Source organism: Cherax quadricarinatus, chromosome 78 (genome assembly GCF_038502225.1).
Source record: "Cherax quadricarinatus isolate ZL_2023a chromosome 78, ASM3850222v1, whole genome shotgun sequence".
NCBI classification, from domain to species: Eukaryota; Metazoa; Arthropoda; class Malacostraca; order Decapoda; family Parastacidae; genus Cherax; species Cherax quadricarinatus.
This window is the reverse complement of record NC_091369.1, coordinates 1,847,262-1,866,414: the sequence shown is the minus strand read 5'-3', so window position 1 is coordinate 1,866,414 and position 19,153 is coordinate 1,847,262. Positions and strand designations below refer to the sequence as shown.

The 19,153-nt window shown below is 44.8% G+C and overlaps 1 protein-coding gene across 1 annotated transcript in view; it reads right to left on the bottom strand.

The window, feature by feature from the left end:
- Positions 1 to 17,246, bottom strand: part of LOC128701647 (putative leucine-rich repeat-containing protein DDB_G0290503) — a 115,593-nt gene extending 98,347 nt beyond the window's left edge. Inside the window, exons 1-2 of the mRNA XM_070101557.1 lie at positions 17,150 to 17,246; positions 13,853 to 14,059 (exon numbers count right to left, since the gene is read on the bottom strand). Of these exons, the coding sequence (XP_069957658.1) occupies positions 13,853 to 13,924 (72 nt within the window). The 5' untranslated portion in view covers positions 13,925 to 14,059; positions 17,150 to 17,246. The remainder of the gene's footprint in view (positions 1 to 13,852; positions 14,060 to 17,149) is intronic.
- Between the last annotated feature and the right edge of the window lie 1,907 nt (positions 17,247 to 19,153).

The following is a 19,153-nucleotide window of genomic DNA, read 5'->3' as shown; positions in this document are numbered from 1 at the left end:
CCTGCCTACGAGGCGCCAGCAGCAACAGCCTGGTTGAACAGGTACTCAACAAAAAATCACAATCCTAGGTAGGGACGACATCAGCGAAACACAATATGTAACAGATAGCAGTCAGTATTTTGGTGTCCCGGGTAGAATGATGTCCCCGGTCTCTTCCGGTGCAAATATTGGACCAGCTGGTCCACCTGATGGCCCCATCATGGCGGCTGATGCTTGATTGATGGGTTAAAAATGTCTCTGGCCGCCCCGCCAAAATTATTGACGCTGGAGCAATGCAAAATTTCATAAAAAGTCAGGATATATAAAATTAAAATCAGATTTTTTTAATATATGGAAATTCTTAAATGATGACATAGATGTGAAATAATCATTGTTTGGAGGATTTACTATAGGAGGTGTGTATACTGAGAGATGTATGTATATCTCTCAGCGTATATACACTGAGATATATATATATATATATATGTTTATATATATGTATAATATATATAATATATATATATTTATATATATATATGTATAATATATATAGCTTCCTTGGATGCTTCACTTTCATAGTTCCTTGATAATGTGAGTAGTCACGAAAGCGCTTGGAATTTCTCTATTCTTTCAGAGTGGTTGTTTTGCATATATATATATATATATATATATATATATATATATATATATATATATATATATATATATATATATATATATATATATATATATATATATATATATATATATATTATATATATATATATATATATATATATATATATATATATATATATATATATATATATATATATCGGTGTATATACATATATATACACATACACAGAGATTTACACTTCTCACTGTATATGCACCGAGAGATACACAACTCTGTGTATATATGCCCTTCCATCCCCCCCACAGGCGCTGTATAATCCTACGGGTTTAGCGCTTCCCCTTGATTATAATAATAATAATGTGTATATATGTCTCAGCATATATACGCTGAGAGATATACTCGTCACAGTGTATACTGTAAGATGATCATATACTGGTCCTTTCAACTTATGCATTTATGTCTTAATATACAGCTGGTATTATGCAGTATGTATTATTTATCAGAGAAATGACTAATGCCAGCTCTAGACATAATCTAGACTCTAGAGCGATAACTAAGTATTATCCACTAGGTTGAAGTGGTTTTCGGTGGTTCGAACAGCGGTGCTGTCAGGTGACAGTCCGACACACTACGCACCAGACTATCCACGCTCTGAAGAAGACTCTGAATTGTTGCCAGTGTCCATTAGGTTAAATACCTCGTTGTCCAGTAGGTTTGTAGGGTCTGTAGTTGGTGCTAGGGCTCGATACGGTGTAACCTCTCAGTGGTTCTATAAACCGTCAACAAGAAAATACGGTGTAACCTCTCGGTAGTTCTATAAACCGTCAACAAGAAGATACGGTGTAACCCCGCAGCGGCTCTATAAACCGTCAACAAGAAGATACGGTGTAACCCCGCAGCGGCTCTATAAACCGTCAACAAGAAGATACCGCGTAAGCTGTCATGACTATCAACTCCCATGAAGAAGGCAACACAGAGTGCCTAGAGGTTAATGAAGTGAATTATAACTCCATATAAGGTGGTCAGCTTCCAGCCTGGCTCAACGACCCGAAAGTTCTACTTATATGTGGATCCCTTGAACCTTTTTTCTTCTTGTTAGACCACGCTTTCAATGGCAAGAATGAAGTGTGGAATAATTGGGATAGGATAAGACAGCGACAGAACCCAGTGGTCAGTCGTCACGTGAGGTCACAGACCCTGAGCTGCTTTGGGGATTAGCGTGGACGGTTACAAAGCATGGCTTGCTTCTGCAGTGTTTTAAAAACTGTGGTTGGAGAGTTGAAGGAGGAGGTCTTGCTTCTCCAGGAGGAGATTAGGAGGCTGAAGGTCCACCTCAATGGGCCTGGGAGAGAGTGTGAGGTGGTTGGAGATGTGGGGAATGAGGCTTCTAGCAGTGAGGTGCAGTCTGTCTCTCACTGTGAGGAGGCTGTAGGTGGGGAGGTAGCAACGGCTACCAGCAGTGAGGTGTCCGCCAGCACCTGCTACAAGTGGCGAGTTGTTCACAGTAATGGGAGGCGCATCAGAGTAAGGAAAGTTAAGAGTGAAGATCTGAAGGTAGGAAATCGCTTCTCTGTTCTCCAGGATGAATGTACTTCAGTGGCCAGTGAAGGTAAGGGTACTACTGCCCCTGCTAATGAAGGTAAGCGCATTCTTGTGGTTGGTGACTCTCAGGTAAGATATGTTGACCGTGCTTTTTGTAATAGGAATAAGAAGATGAGAGATAGAGTGTGCTTCCCTGGAGCTGGTGTTGGGGACATTGTCAACAGACTGGATAATATCATGTCAGGTAATGGGAACAAGCCCATTATCTGTCTCAGTGCTGGTGGAAATGATATTGGGAAGGGTAGGAGAGAAGAGCTGCTAGATAAGTACAGGTCAGCTATAGATTTCATTAAGTCTAAGGGAGGGATCCCAATCATATGTAGCATCTTGCCTAGAAGGGGAGTAGGAAATGAATGGTTGTCTAGGGCAATTGGTGTAAATTGCTGGCTAGACAGATACTGCAAGGAACTTGCAATCCCATTCATTGACAACTGGAACAACTTTTATGGCAAACATGATATGTATGCAAGGGATGGGGTTCATCTCTCTGGGGCAGGGGTGGTAGCACTTGCAGACTCGATTGAGAAGGCCATTGGTGAAATGCCTATGATTTTAAACTGATGGAAGATAGAGGTATGGGTGTGTGTGGGAAACAAGCAGGTTGCAACACTAGGGTTGGAAACAGTAAATGTATAAAAGGCATTCAGCATGAAGTTATAAATAAAGACAATAGAACAGGTCAGCAAACAAAGGGGGACAGCAGAGGGCAGCAAGGAACTAGCTCCCTTAAGGTTTACTATACTAATAGCAGGAGTGTTAGAAATAAGATAGATGAGCTAAGATTAATTGCAAGTGCAGGAAACATAGATATTATTGCTATAACAGAGACCTGGCTCAATCTGAAAGATAGAGAGATGCCCTCTGAATGTCACATACAAGGCTATAAATTATTCCACACTGACAGGGTCAACAGGAAAGGTGGTGGAGTAGCGATGTATGTCAGAGACAATTTAAATTGTTGTGTTAGACAAGATATTAAATTAGAAGCGTCAGCCACTGAATCTGTTTGGTTACAGCTTCTCGAGGGCCGAGAAAAACTAATTTTGGGTGTGATTTACAGGGCCCCAAATCTTGATAGGGAGTGCAGTAAACTTCTATGGGACGAAATTCGTAAGGCATCTACATACGAAAATGTTGTGCTAATGGGAGATTTCAACTATAGACAGATTGACTGGAGCAATTTGACAGGAAATTTAGAGTCGGGTGACTTTCTTGATACGATCCAGGATTGTTTTTTAAAACAGTTTGTGACAGAGCCAACTAGGGGAAATAACCTCCTTGACTTGGTTCTTGCCAGTAGGGAAACACTAATTAATAATCTTGAGGTTAATGATGAGCTTGGGGAGAGTGATCACAAATCACTCAGTTTTAACATATCATGGAATTCCCCTAATAATGGCAATCAAGTCTCCGTCCCTGACTTTCGCTTGGCTGATTTCATAGGACTGAAAAATTACTTAGGTGGGCTGAACTGGAATGACCTGACTAGGGGTCAGGTAGGTGGTGATGGTTGCCGATATGATGCTTTCCAGGGCATAGTTCTAGCTGCTCAGTCAAATTATGTTCCAAATAGGGAAATCAGATCAAACAAAAATGATCCTAAATGGATGAACAATAGATTAAAATATCTGATTGGTCAAAAGAGAGGCATATATAGGCAAATCAAAAGAGGAGAGGGGCAATTAAGAAATCGATATATTCAGTTAAAGAGAGAAATAAAAAAGGGAATTAGAAAAGCAAAAAGAGATTATGAGGTTAAAGTTGCAAGGGAATCGAAGACTAACCCAAAAGGATTCTTTCAGGTATACAGAAGTAAGATCAGGGACAAGATAGGCCCACTCAAAAGTTCCTCGGGTCAGCTCACTGACAGTGATAAGGAAATGTGTAGAATTTTTAACACATACTTCCTCTCAGTTTTTACACAGGAGGATACCAGCGATATTCCAGTAATGATAAATTATGTAGAACAGGACGATAATAAACTGTGCACTATTAGGGTCACAAGTGACATGGTCCTTAGGCAAATAGATAAATTAAAACCTAACAAATCCCCAGGCCCTGATGAACTGTATGCAAGGGTTCTAAAGGAATGTAAAGAGGAGCTTAGCACACCTTTGGCTAATCTTTTCAACATATCACTACAAACTGGCATGGTGCCAGATAAGTGGAAAATGGCAAATGTGATACCTATTTTCAAAACAGGTGACAGGTCCTTAGCTTCGAACTATAGACCAATAAGCCTAACCTCCATAGTGGGAAAATTTATGGAATCAATAATTGCCGAGGCAGTTCGTAGCCACCTTGAAAAGCATAAATTAATCAACGAATCTCAGCATGGTTTTACAAAGGGGCGTTCCTGCCTTACGAATTTATTAACTTTTTTCACTAAGGTATTTGAGGAGGTAGATCATGGTAATGAATATGATATTGTGTATATGGACTTCAGTAAGGCTTTTGACAGGGTCCCACATCAGAGACTATTGAGGAAAATTAAAGCACATGGAATAGGAGGAGAAATTTTTTCCTGGATAGAGGCATGGTTGACAAATAGGCAGCAGAGAGTTTGCATAAATGGGGAGAAATCAGAGTGGGGAAGCGTCACGAGCGGTGTTCCACAGGGGTCAGTGTTGGGCCCCCTGCTGTTCACAATCTACATAAACGACATAGATGAGGGCATAAAGAGCGACATCGGCAAGTTTGCCGATGACACCAAAATAGGCCGTCGAATTCATTCTGACGAGGACATTCGAGCACTCCAGGAAGATTTGAATAGACTGATGCAGTGGTCGGAGAAGTGGCAGATGCAGTTTAATATAGACAAATGCAAAGTTCTAAATGTTGGACAGGACAATAACCATGCCACATATAAACTAAATAATGTAGATCTTAATATTACGGATTGCGAAAAAGATTTAGGAGTTCTGGTTAGCAGTAATCTGAAACCAAGACAACAGTGCATAAGTGTTCGCAATAAAGCTAATAGAATCCTTGGCTTCATATCAAGAAGCATAAATAATAGGAGTCCTCAGGTTGTTCTTCAACTCTATACATCCTTGGTTAGGCCTCATTTAGATTATGCTGCACAGTTTTGGTCACCGTATTACAGAATGGATATAAATTCTCTGGAAAATGTACAAAGGAGGATGACAAAGATGATCCCATGTATCAGAAACCTTCCCTATGAGGATAGACTAAGGGCCCTGAAACTGCACTCTCTAGAAAGACGTAGAATTAGGGGGGATATGATTGAGGTTTATAAGTGGAAGACAGGAATAAATAAAGGGGATGTAAATAGTGTGCTGAAAATATCTAGCCTAGACAGGACTCGCAGCAATGGTTTTAAGTTGGAAAAAATCAGATTCAGGAGGGATATAGGAAAGTACTGGTTTGGTAATAGAGTTGTGGATGAGTGGAACAAACTCCCAAGTACCGTTATAGAGGCCAGAACGTTGTGTAGCTTTAAAAATAGGTTGGATAAATACATGAGTAGATGTGGGTGGGTGTGAGTTAGACCTGATAGCTTGTGCTAACAGGTCGGTTGCCGTGTTCCTCCCTTAAGTCAATGTGACCTGACCTGACTAGGTTGGGTGCATTGGCTTAAGCCGGTAGGGACTTGGACCTGCCTCGCATGGGCCAGTGGGCCTTCTGCAGTGTTCCTTCGTTCTTATGTTCTTATGTTCTTATGTAAACCAAACAAGGCAGTGTGTTCTCCCCAGTGAGAGAGAGAGAGAGAGAGAGAGAGAGAGCACCTTCCTCAGATACAGTATATAAGGACCTTCTCACTTCGTTGACATGCCACTGATAAAAATTCTTTTACACAAACGACAATTTCCTCTGATATCTACTTTATTATACAAGTAAAAATACACCTAAAAACTTTTTATATATATCTGATTTTCACTGTTTCAAAAATTAAATATAAATGTGCATGAATAAAATTACTGAGGCATACAAATTTAGTCAAGCTATAATATAAGGGGAAGTTTATCTCCGAGCCGTGTCAGAGGCTCCGGAGATCACATGGCTAGGAGGCCGGCCAGCGTCCCTAATACAGTTTTCGTGATTTTTTTTACTTTATACTTTTCTCGCCAGTTTCTGATGTATCATAATTTCCTGTTTCTCATAAATCACAATATAAACACACACATACACACACACACACACACACACACACACACACACACACACACACACACACACACACACACACACACACACACTCACACAGGAGCTGAGTCTCGACCCCTGCAACCACAAATAGGTGAGTACACACACACACAAACACACACACACACACACACACACACACACACACACACACACACACACACACACACACACACACACAAGTTTGACAAGGCTCTAGGAGCGGGGAGGAAGTAGACCTAGTATCGACCAGTGAAGAGGCGGGGCCAGGAGCTATGACTCGATCTCTGCAACAACAGTTACGTGAGAATACACACACACATACACTGCTATTTCTGGTTTATGTGAATGACAAGGCAGAAGGGATAGGTTGAGAGGTGTCCATGTTTACAGACGATGGGGAGCTAATACGAAGAATTAAAACGATTGAGGATCAGGTAGACTTACAAAGGGCTCTGGACAAGCTGCAAGCCTGGTCCAATAATTCGTTCCTGGAGTTTAACCCCACCAAGTGCAAAGTCATGAAGATTGGGAAAGGGCAAAGAAGACCGCAGACAGAATACAGGCTAGGGGGACCAAAGACTACAAACCTCACTCAAGGAAAAGGATCTTGGGGTGAATACAATACCGAGCACATCTCCTGAGGCGCACATCAACCAAGTAACTGCTGCAGCATATGAGCTCCTGGCAAACCTAAGAATAGCGATTCGATACCTTAGTAAGGAATCGTTCAGGACACTGTACACCGTGTACGTCAGGCCCATACTGGAGTATGCGGCACCAGTCTGGAACCCACACCTGGTCAAGCACGTCAAGAAATTAGAAAAAGTGCAAGGGTTTGCAACAAGACTAGTCCCGGAGCTAAGGGGGTATGTTCAACGAGTTGAGGTTAAAGGAAATCGACCTGACGACACTGGAGGACAGAAGAGATAGGGATGACATGATACCGATATATAGGATGCTGAGAGGAATTGACAAGGTGGATAAGGGCAGAATGTTCCAGAGATGGGACACAATAACAAGGGTCACAACTGGAAGTGGAGGACTCATTTGGGGACTCAGATGAGTCACAGGGATGTTAGGAAGTATTTCTTCAGTCACAGAGTTCTCAGGAAATGGAAAAATATGGAGAGTGATGTAGTGGAGACAGGATCTATACATAGCTTTAAGAAGAGGCACGATAAAGCTCATAGAGCAGGGAGAGAATGGACCTAGTAGCTACCAGCGAAGAGGCGGAGCCAGGAGCTGTGACTCAACCCCTGCAACCAGTAATGGTTTCGTAAGGAATAATCAACACGGGCTCTAAATAAACAAACTTCCAAGTTACGCAATAATAATAATAATAATAATAATAATAATAATAATAATAATAATAATAATAATAATAATAATAATAATAATAATAATAATAATAATAATAATTTTCAATATCTTACCAGAAGATATCAGAAACACTGCTGGAACGAATGTAGAAATCTTTAAGGGGAAACTAGACAAGTATCTTCATCAGGTGCCAGATCAACCAGGCTGTGATGTATATGTGGACCTGCGGGCCACCAGTAACAGCACCTTGGTTGACCAGGCAAGCGTCAAACGAGCCTGACCCATGGCCGGGCTCTGAGAGTAGAAAATCTCTCTCGAAACTAATCAAAAGTACATCAAAGGTAAGTTGTGAGGGCCAGTGAAACTGGGGTTACTGAGGGTCGGAAAAAACGTCGTAATTGGTGCAAAAGATTAATTTTTGAGTTGAAGTTAAAAAGAGAACCAGTGTCAAAGGTGAGGCTTTAATTAAGTGATAAAGGCGGCCATGTTTGTGTTCAGTTGTTGCAAATGTCAGAAGTAAACCCTTTTGTGTTTTCCCATAGATGGAACAATATTGTGAGTGAACTGTTGAAGGTTAAAGATGGAAGAGTATTATCCCGTAGTTCGATTGCTAGCCCATTCAACTCACATATTGAGGTCCGTGGTTCGATCCCTGGTACGGGTGGGAACACTGGGCGTGTTTCCTTAACACACCTGTTCTCCATGTTCGCCTAGCAGTAAATAGGTACCTGGATGTTAGTCGACTGGTATGGGTCGAATCCTGGGGACAAAAATTGACCTAATTTCTCCTAAATGCTTTGCATAACCAGGGACTTTCTATGTAGTATTATGTCACTGATGTCATTTATGGTCTGTATGAGTTGTATCATGTACTTATAGAAATGAAGATTATTATTAACGGAACAGTATTAGTGTGTAGTGAACCATTAAAGATACCACACTGGTAGTCCTCTGAGGTAGGTACAGGGGCGCCTCTCCTTGTGGTATCCGTGAGTAAGTCGTGTGTGACCAATTTGTAAGTGTGCGAGGGTGGTTCCCCGCACCCGACACCACTGACAGGAAGACACCCACGAACCTCATTGTAGTTTGATGGAAACAAATTTGTTATGTAAATCAGAGCAGTGCTGTTGCCAGCGGGCCACAACTTCTGAGACAGTGCTGGAAAATAAAATGAGGGACTTCCTGTGTGAGCTTGGTAGATCGTCCCGTTAAGGAAGGTTCCTTGATGCTGGTGAGGGGCTCTTGATCTAGGGAATTGGATGTGCTTCACTTCCCTGAACTGAGTCTGAATACCCTTCGTCCCCCTCCCCACAGGCGCTGTATAATCCTACGGGTATAGCGCTCCCCATGATTATAATAATTGGTAAATAGTGAGTAGAAGACCAGGAGGTCGAGTCTGACTGCTTGTTAATCTGGAAGTCAGTGTGGCCTGGGACCCCGGATGTCAGTGTGACCTGGGACCCTGGATGCCAGCGTGACCTGGAACCCTGGATATCAGTGTGTCCTGGGACCCTAGACGTCACTGTACCCTGGGACCCTGTACTTCATTGTGCCCTGGGACCCTGGACGTCACTGTACCCTGGGACCCTGTACTTCATTGTGTCCTGGAACCCTGGATATCATTGTGACCTGGGACCCTGGATGTTATTGTATCCTGGGACCCTGGGTGTCATAGTGCTCTGGGACCTTGGACGTCATTGTGTCCTGGGACCCTGGAGGTCAGTGTGACTTGGGACCCTGAACGTCATTGTGTTCTGGGACCCTGGATGTCAGTGTGACCTGGGACCCTGGATGTCTGTGAATTGGGGCCCTGGACGTCATTGTGATCTGAGACCCTGGATACCAGTGTGACCTGGGACCCTGGATGTCAGTGTGACCTGGGACTGGACGTCATTGTATTCTGGGACCCTAGATGTCAGTGTGACCTGGGACCCTGGATGTCAGTGTGACCTGGGACTCTGGATGTCAGTGTGACCTGGGACCCTGGACGTCATTGTGTCCTGGGACCCTGGATGTCAGTGTGACCTGGGACTCTGGATGTCAGTGTGACCTGGGACCCTGGACGTCATTGTATTCTGGGACCCTAGATGTCAGTGTGACCTGGGACCCTGGATGTCAGTGTGACCTGGGACTCTGGATGTCAGTGTGACCTGGTACCCTGGACGTCATTGTGTCCTGGGACCCTGGATGTCAGTGTGATCTGGGACTCTGGAACCTGCAGTAGGCAAGGGTCCTCTCTCTAATACCAATACACCATTTCCTGTGTGAAGGACTTAAGATCGAGCCTTCATCTAACCCCCTACACCCCTTACTATCACCCCTTTACCCCTTGTTTTCAACCCCCCTCCCTTCCCTCCCCTAGCATCATTTGTTTATACATTTAGTTATGTATACATCTTTCATCCTGGCACATGAATACTGAAATATACAATCATATATAAACATTATCTCTGAGTCCACAACAGGATTCGAACCTGCAAACCCAGCATCAGCGTACACAGTACTTTATCCACACAGCCAGACTCCAGTGTACTCCTGTGTACTCTGATGTCGAGTTTGCAGGTTCCAACCCTGTTGTGGACTGACACATGATGTCTGTAAATAATTTCGCCTGTTTGCGAACTGCTAAACATACATATATATATGCAAAATAACCTCTGTGGAAAAATAGTGAATACCCAAGTGCTTCCGTTAATTCCCATATATATATATATATATATATATATATATATATATATATATATATATATATATATATATATATATATATATATATATATATATATATATATATATATATATATATATATATATATATATATATATATATATATATATATATATATATATATATATATATATCGTGCCGAATAAATAAAACGCGATTTTGGTTTCAATAGTAACGCATTTCTTACCGAATAAGGGAATCGAAAACTTGTGTATGCAGTAATTTCCGAAAAATCATTCTGAATCTAAAGAAAAAAAATGTATTTCATTGTGTTTATTATTAAATTATTGTAAACTTATCTAAAATATATTTAGTTGAATTAGGCTAAATTAAATTGGTCTTGTAATAGTAAGGTTAGGTTAGTTTTCTAAGGTTCTTTTGGTATAAAATTATTAATTTTTACATTAACATAAATAAAAAATGTATCTTTAAACGTACAAGAGACAGACAGTAGGCTCTCAGCTGGTGCCGCTGGTACAGACAGTAGGCTCTCAGCTGGTGCCGCTGGTACAGACAGTAGGCTCACAGCTGGTGCCGCTGGTACAGACAGTAGGCTCTCAGCTGGTGCCGCTGGTACAGACAGTAGGCTCTCAGCTGGTGCCGCTGGTACAGACAGTAGGCTCTCAGCTGGTGCCGCTGGTACAGACAGTAGGCTCTCAGCTGGTGCCACTGGTACAGACAGTAGGCTCTCAGCTGGTGCCGCTGGTACAGACAGTAGGCTCTCAGCTGGTGCCGCTGGTACAGACAGTAGGCTCTCAGCTGGTGCCGCTGGTACAGACAGTAGGCTCTGAGCTGGTACCGCTGGTACAGACAGTAGGCTCTCAGCTGGTGCCGCTGGTACAGACAGTAGGCTCTCAGCTGGTGCCGCTGGTACAGACAGTAGGCTCTCAGCTGGTGCCGCTGGTACAGACAGTAGGCTCTCAGCTGGTGCCGCTGGTACAGACAGTAGGCTCTCAGCTGGTGCCGCTGGTACAGACAGTAGGCTCTCAGCTGGTGCCGCTGGTACAGACAGTAGGCTCTCAGCTGGTGCCACTGGTACAGACAGTAGGCTCTCAGCTGGTGCCGCTGGTACAGACAGTAGGCTCTCAGCTGGTGCCGCTGGTACAGACAGTAGGCTCTCAGCTGGTGCCGCTGGTACAGACAGTAGGCTCTGAGCTGGTACCGCTGGTACAGACAGTAGGCTCTCAGCTGGTGCCGCTGGTACAGACAGTAGGCTCTCAGCTGGTGCCGCTGGTACAGACAGTAGGCTCTCAGCTGGTGCCGCTGGTACAGACAGTAGGCTCTCAGCTGGTGCCGCTGGTACAGACAGTAGGCTCTCAGCTGGTGCCGCTGGTACAGACAGTAGGCTCTCAGCTGGTCCCGCTGGTACAGACAGTAGGCTCTCAGCTGGTGCCACTGGTACAGACAGTAGGCTCTCAGCTGGTGCCGCTGGAACAGACAGTAGGCTCTCAGCTGGTGCCGCTGGTACAGACAGTAGGCTCTCAGCTGGTGCCGCTGGTACAGACAGTAGGCTCTCAGCTGGTGCCGCTGGTGCAGACAGTAGGCTCTCAGCTGGTGCCGCTGGTACAGACAGTAGGCTCTCAGCTGGTGCCGCTGGTACAGACAGTAGGCTCACAGCTGGTGCCGCTGGTACAGACAGTAGGCTCTCAGCTGGTGCCGCTGGTACAGACAGTAGGCTCTCAGCTGGTGCCGCTGGTACAGACAGTAGGCTCTCAGCTGGTGCCGCTGGTACAGACAGTAGGCTCTCAGCTGGTGCCGCTGGTACAGACAGTAGGCTCTCAGCTGGTGCCGCTGGTACAGACAGTAGGCTCACAGCTGGTGCCGCTGGTACAGACAGTAGGCTCTCAGCTGGTGCCGCTGGTACAGACAGTAGGCTCTCAGCTGGTGCCGCTGGTACAGACAGTAGGCTCTCAGCTGGTGCCGCTGGTACAGACAGTAGGCTCTCAGCTGGTGCCGCTGGTACAGACAGTAGGCTCTCAGCTGGTGCCGCTGGTACAGACAGTAGGCTCTCAGCTGGTGCCGCTGGTACAGACAGTAGGCTCACAGCTGGTGCCGCTGGTACAGACAGTAGGCTCTCAGCTGGTGCCGCTGGTACAGAGAGTAGGCTCTCAGCTGGTGCCGCTAGTACAGACAGTAGGCTCTCAGCTGGTACCGCTGGTACAGACAGTAGGCTCTCAGCTGGTACCGCTGGTACAGACAGTAGACTCACAGCTGGTGCCGCTGGTACAGACAGTAGGCTCACAGCTGGTGCCGCTGGTACAGACAGTAGGCTCTCAGCTGGTGCCGCTGGTACAGACAGTAGGCTCTCAGCTGGTGCCGCTGGTACAGACAGTAGGCTCACAGCTGGTGCCGCTGGTACAGACAGTAGGCTCTCAGCTGGTGCCGCTGGTACAGACAGTAGGCTCACAGCTGGTGCCGCTGGTACAGACAGTAGGCTCTCAGCTGGTGCCGCTGGTACAGACAGTAGGCTCACAGCTGGTGCCGCTGGTACAGACAGTAGGCTCACAGCTGGTGCCGCTGGTACAGACAGTAGGATCACAGCTGGTGCCGCTAGTACAGACAGTAGGCTCTCAGCTGGAGCCGCTGGTACAGACAGTAGGCTCTCAGCTGGTGCCGCTGGTACAGACAGTAGGCTCACAGCTGGTGCCGCTAGTACAGACAGTAGGGTAACAGCTGGTGCCGCTGGTACAGACAGTAGGCTCACAGCTGGTGCCGCTAGTACAGACAGTAGGCTCACAGCTGGTGCCGCTAGTACAGACAGTAGGGTAACAGCTGGTGCCGCTAGTACAGACAGTAGGGTAACAGCTGGTGCCGCTAGTACAGACAGTAGGCTCACAGCTGGTGCCGCTAGTACAGACAGTAGGGTAACAGCTGGTGCCGCTGGTACAGACAGTAGGCTCACAGCTGGTGCCGCTAGTACAGACAGTAGGCTCACAGCTGGTGCCGCTGGTACAGACAGTAGGCTCACAGCTGGTGCCGCTAGTACAGACAGTAGGCTCACAGCTGGTGCCGCTGGTACAGACAGTAGGCTCTCAGCTGGTGCCGCTGGTACAGACAGTAGGCTCACAGCTGGTGCCGCTAGTACAGACAGTAGGCTCACAGCTGGTGCCGCTGATACAGACATGTCGCTGGAGTACTCCCTGTAAGAATATTCCTTTTGTAAGCCTTACAGTTCAGTGGTACAGCGTTGGGTCTGCTACATGCCAGAACCACGGTTCGAATCCCAGCCCATTATATATATATATATATATATATATATATATATATATATATATATATATATATATATATATATATATATATATATATATATATATATATATATATATATATATACATATGCGTGTTTTTGTGTATACTCGATTATATGTGGCTGCAGGGGTCGAGTCACAGCTCCTGGCCCCGCTCGTGTGTGTGTACCAGGGAGTGTTATCAAGAGCGTGGTGAAGACTTACCTGTGAGTGCAGTAGTAGGGTGAGCAGCAACAAGAGCAGGAGTAGAGAAGAGTGCCAGCACGGGACGCTCATGGTTGTGGCACTTGAGAGGCAGCAGTGCCACTGTGTCGAGTGCTCCCTGCCTGGGTACTGCTCCGGCAGGGAACAACGCTGTGGGTGCAGGTGATGTCTGTCCTCAGCTACCAGGGGTTCGAACCTGCTCCCTCCCTGAACCAGACTATATTTCAGCCTAACTGAAACTCTCACTGAAGCGTCGAAATATGCAATCGAGTATCGTTTGAGCCCGATCAACCAGGCTGTGACGGATATGTGGAACAGCAGGTCCACCAGTAACAGCAACTTGGTTGACCAGGCTAGCACCAGACGAGCCTGGCCCATGGCCGGGCTCCGGGAGTACGAAAAGCTCTCGAAACTCATCAAAGGTATATCAAAGGTAAAGTCGTGTGTCTATATTTATAAATATTTCATATATTTAGAAAAAAAAACACATGAAAAGGCCATAAAAAATATTATTGAATATTTCGCCGTTTCAGAATAATCGGAGACAGTTTTTTACAGCCTAAAAAAAATCGAACGCCTAAAAAAAATAATTCAGATATTTAATTCCAATTTCACATTTTTCGAATTACTTTTGATTAATTACATTACCGAGGTTATTACGTTTGTTAATAAAACTGAGAATTATATTTGAGAATATAATGGAAGCAGATTTATGTCTGGTCAGTGAGGGGGAGTCTCGCCTGCCCGGCCTCGCCTGCCCGGCCTCGCCTGCCCGGCCTCGCCTGCCCGGCCTCGCCTGCCCGGCCTCGCCTGCCCGGCCTCGCCTGCCCGGCCTCGCCCGCCCAGCCTCACCTGGGTACATATGCCCAGTGATGTGTACTTTTTAGTGTATATACGTTGAGAGATGCATCTCAATGTATATACGCTGAGAAGGGTATATCTCTAAATGTATATATATACACTGAGAGGTGTATATACACTGAGCGGCCTTAATGGTAATCGTGTAGCAGATAGGTTTTAAACCTGACAGATCGACCAACCTATCTAGTCAGTCTGCGCTGAATAACTCACACGGGTTTAGTGCTTCATATAATAATAATAATAATAATAATAATAATAATAATAATAATAATAATAATAATAATAATAATAATAGCAGATAAACTACATATATAAAGTATAGAATCGCAAATAATAATGACGCGGTAAACCTGTATGGGTCGTTCAATGCAAGCCGTAGAGAAGGCTCGATCCTCCGTTAAGATTTAGATGTAAAACGATTAAATCAGCCAGAAAACTGTTAGACACTGAGAGGCGCTCAGGATGAGGGGTTCGGAAGGTAGGATGAGGGGTTCGGAAGGTAGGATGAGGGGTTCGGAAGGTAGGATGAGGGGTTCGGAAGGTAGGGTGAGGGGTTCAGAAGGTAGGATGAGGGGTTCGGAAGGTAGGATGAGGGGTTCGGAAGGTAGGGTGAGGGGTTCGGAAGGTAGGATGAGGGGTTCGGAAGGTAGGATGAGGGGTTCGGAAGGTAGGGTGACGGGTTCGGAAGGTAGGATGAGGGGTTCGGAAGGTAGGATGAGGGGTTCGGAAGGTAGGATGAGGGGTTCGGAAGGTAGGGTGACGGGTTCGGAAGGTAGGGTGAGGGGTTCGGAAGGTAGGGTGAGGGGTTTGGAAGGTAGGGTGAGGGGTTCGGAAGGTAGGAAGACGGGTTCGGAAGGTAGGATGAGGGGTTCGGAAGGTAGGGTGACGGGTTCGGAAGGTAGGGTGAGGGGTTCGGAAGGTAGGGTGAGGGGTTCGGAAGGTAGGGTGAGGGGTTCGGAAGGTAGGATGAGGGGTTCGGAAGGTAGGGCGAGGGGTTCGGAAGGTAGGGTGAGGGGTTCGGAAGGTAGGATGAGGGGTTCGGAAGGTAGGATGAGGGGTTCGGAAGGTAGGATGAGGGGTTCGGAAGGTAGGGTGAGGGGTTCGGAAGGTAGGGTGAGGGGTTCGGAAGGTAGGGTGAGGGGTTCGGAAGGTAGGATGAGGGGTTCGGAAGGTAGGATGAGGGGTTCGGAAGGTAGGGTGAGGGATTCGGAAGGTAGGATGAGGGGTTCGGAAGGTAGGATGAGGGGTTCGGAAGGTAGGGTGAGGGGTTCGGAAGGTAGGGTGAGGGGTTCGGAAGGTAGGATGAGGGGTTCAGAAGGTAGTATGAGGGGTTCGGAAGGTAGGATAAGGGGTTCGGAAGGTAGGGTGAGGGGTTCGGAAGGTAGGGTGAGGGGTTCGGAAGGTAGGATGTGGCGTTCGGAAGGTAGGACGAGAAATGCTGAAGGCTGAGACGTACGGAAAAAGGTGACGGTAGAGATTTACGAATTAAGAGAGCGAAACGTTCTGAGAGAAGGTTCAGGTGAACGGAAATACCCTGAGACACTTGGAAGGTAGACTGGAACATACGGAAAGTTACTTACAACGTACGGAAAGTAACTTACAACGTACGGAAAGTAACTTACAACGTACGGAAAGTAACTTACAACGTACGGAAAGTAACTTACAACGTACGGAAAGTAACTTACAACGTACGGAAAGTAACTTACAACGTACGGAAAGTAATACAACTTGCGGAAAGTAACTTACAACGTACGGAAAGTAACTTACAACGTACGGAAAGTAACTTACAACGTACGGAAAGTAACTTACAACGTACGGAAAGTAATACAACTTGCGGAAAGTAACTTACAACGTACGGAAAGTAACTTACAACGTACGGAAAGTAACTTACAACGTACGGAAAGTAGCTTACAACGTACAGAAAGTAGCTTACAACGTACGGAAAGTAACTTACAACGTACGAGAATTAGACTTAAAGCGCAGGGAAAGTGTAGTGAAAATAAGGGAAAGTGTAGTGAAAATAAGGGAAAGTGTAGTGAAAATAAGGGAAAGTGTAGTGAAAAGCAGGGAAAGTGTAGTGAAAATAAGGGAAAGTGTAGTGAAAAGCAGGGAAAGTGTAGTGAAAATAAGGGAAAGTGTAGTGATAATAAGGGAAAGTGTAGTGAAAAGCAGGGAAAGTGTAGTGAAAAGCAGGGAAAGTGTAGTGAAAAGCAGGGAAAGTGTAGTGAAAAGCCGAGAAAGTGTAGTGAAAAGCAGGGAAAGTAGTGAAAAGCCGAGAAAGTGTAGTGAAAAGCCGAGAAAGTGTAGTGAAAAGCCGAGAAAGTACTTGTAATGAGAGGCGGGGAAAGCTGACCTAAACGTCTGGAAGGTAGGTTGCGACGTACGGAAGAATGAAAAAGGGAGACTGAGATATACGGAAGATAGAGTGAAACGTACGGGAAGGAAGATGAGTTGATGACGCGGACACGGACACGGACAGAGAGAAGCGTCCAGCAGGGACTCACCACCAGCGCGAAGTGAGACGCCTACTGTGTCCTCTCTCTCTCTCTCCTGCCACCTACTCTAAGCTGGCGACGGCGCACCGTCCCTCTTGCCTGGGGGTGAGGGGAAAGTGGGAGAGGGGGGAGAAGGGAAGAGGGGAAGGCAAAGAGGGACATTTAGGGTTACACGAGGAGGGGTGCGGGAGAGGGCACCCGAAACACCAGTGGAAATAAGCCATTTTGTCTGACTTTCTGGGGCTATCGCAGGCAATTTACAGTATTTATGATAATTGTACTTATGTGTACCTGTACCTAAATAAACTTACAGCAAGGGAGAAGAAGAGGAGGAAAGAAGAAAGAGGAAAGAAGGAGGAGGAAAGAAGGAGAATAAGTAAAGGAGACGAAGGAAAGGAGGAGCAGGAGGAGGCGAAGGAGGCGGAAGCTTTATTCAGATTACTCTGGGAAGTAAATCAGGATAACTCAAAAACGCCATCAGTGATGCTTATTTATGTCGAGATCCCTAAGTCCTTCCCTAAAATACGACGCTCAACATTCAACTAACTCATAGTTACTTATTTACTCCAAGATGACAGGAACAGCAGGTGTTAGCAGCAATTATATTTAGGTACAGGTACACATACCGTATTTTCCGGCATATAGGACGCACGAGTATATAAGACGATATTACCAAGCAGTTGTTATATAACGTTAGTAAACAACTGCTGAAACGTTATATAACGTTAGTAAACAACTGTTAAAACGTTATATAACGTTAGTAAACAACTGTTAAAACGTTATATAACGTTAGTAAACAACTGTTAAAACGTTATATAACGTTAGTAAACAACTGTTAAAACGTTATATAACGTTAGTAAACAACTGTTAAAACGTTACATAACGTTAGTAAACAACTGTTAAAACGTTATATAACGTTAGTAAACAACTGTTAAAACGTTATATAACGCTAGTAAACAACTGTTAAAACGTTATACAACGTTAGTAAACAACTGTTAAAACGTTATATAACGTTAGTAAACAACTGTTAAAACGTTACATAACGTTAGTAAACAACTGTTAAAACGTTATATAACGTTAGTAAACAACTGTTAAAACGTTATATAACGTTAGTAAACTGTTAAAACGTTATACAACGTTAGTAAACAACTGTTAAAACGTTATATAACGTTAGTAAACAACTGTTAAAACGTTACATAACGTTAGTAAACAACTGTTAAAACGTTATATAACGTTAGTAAACAACTGTTAAAACGTTACATAACGTTAGTAAACAACTGTTATATAAAGGACTTGTTTGGTAGCTGTAGAGCGGGTAGTTAAATGATATACTTCTTCGGAGGCTTCTTACTTTATTGTTAAGTAGTGGTGGGTTACACAGGCTTGTGTGTTTGTGCCCATGGCCCGGGCAGGGCCATGCCACGAGAGAGAGCTGGGAGTACTTGTGTCTTGATGCCAGGCCGCTGTGTGAGTGAGGCCGAGGCAAGTCTGGGCATACTGAAGTGGCAAGGCCTATAGATGGCAGCACCTGAGTGGCGCGAAATATGAACTAAGCTGGCAGACAGCATGGGCTGTCTGTGCAGACAGTACAGGCTGTCTACAGTTAAAACGTTATATAACGTTAGTAAACAACTGTTAAAACGTACATAACGTTAGTAAACAACTATTAAGACGTAGCCCTGGGCATAACCTTGACCCTGACCTTGAGCATATAAGGCGCAGGCTGATTTTACAAGACATTTTGTGGGAAAAAAAGCGCGCCTTATATGCGGGAAAATACGGTAAGTACAGTTATGATGGCAAGTAACATGAGTGTAAGATACCCACCTGGAAAACCATCCCAAAATTAAAATTGGCATCCATTGGGATCCTTAAAATATCGTATTTAAATTATTATTACCATCATCATGGGGGCTTATTAACACCTTGCTGTAAGGTACAGTAG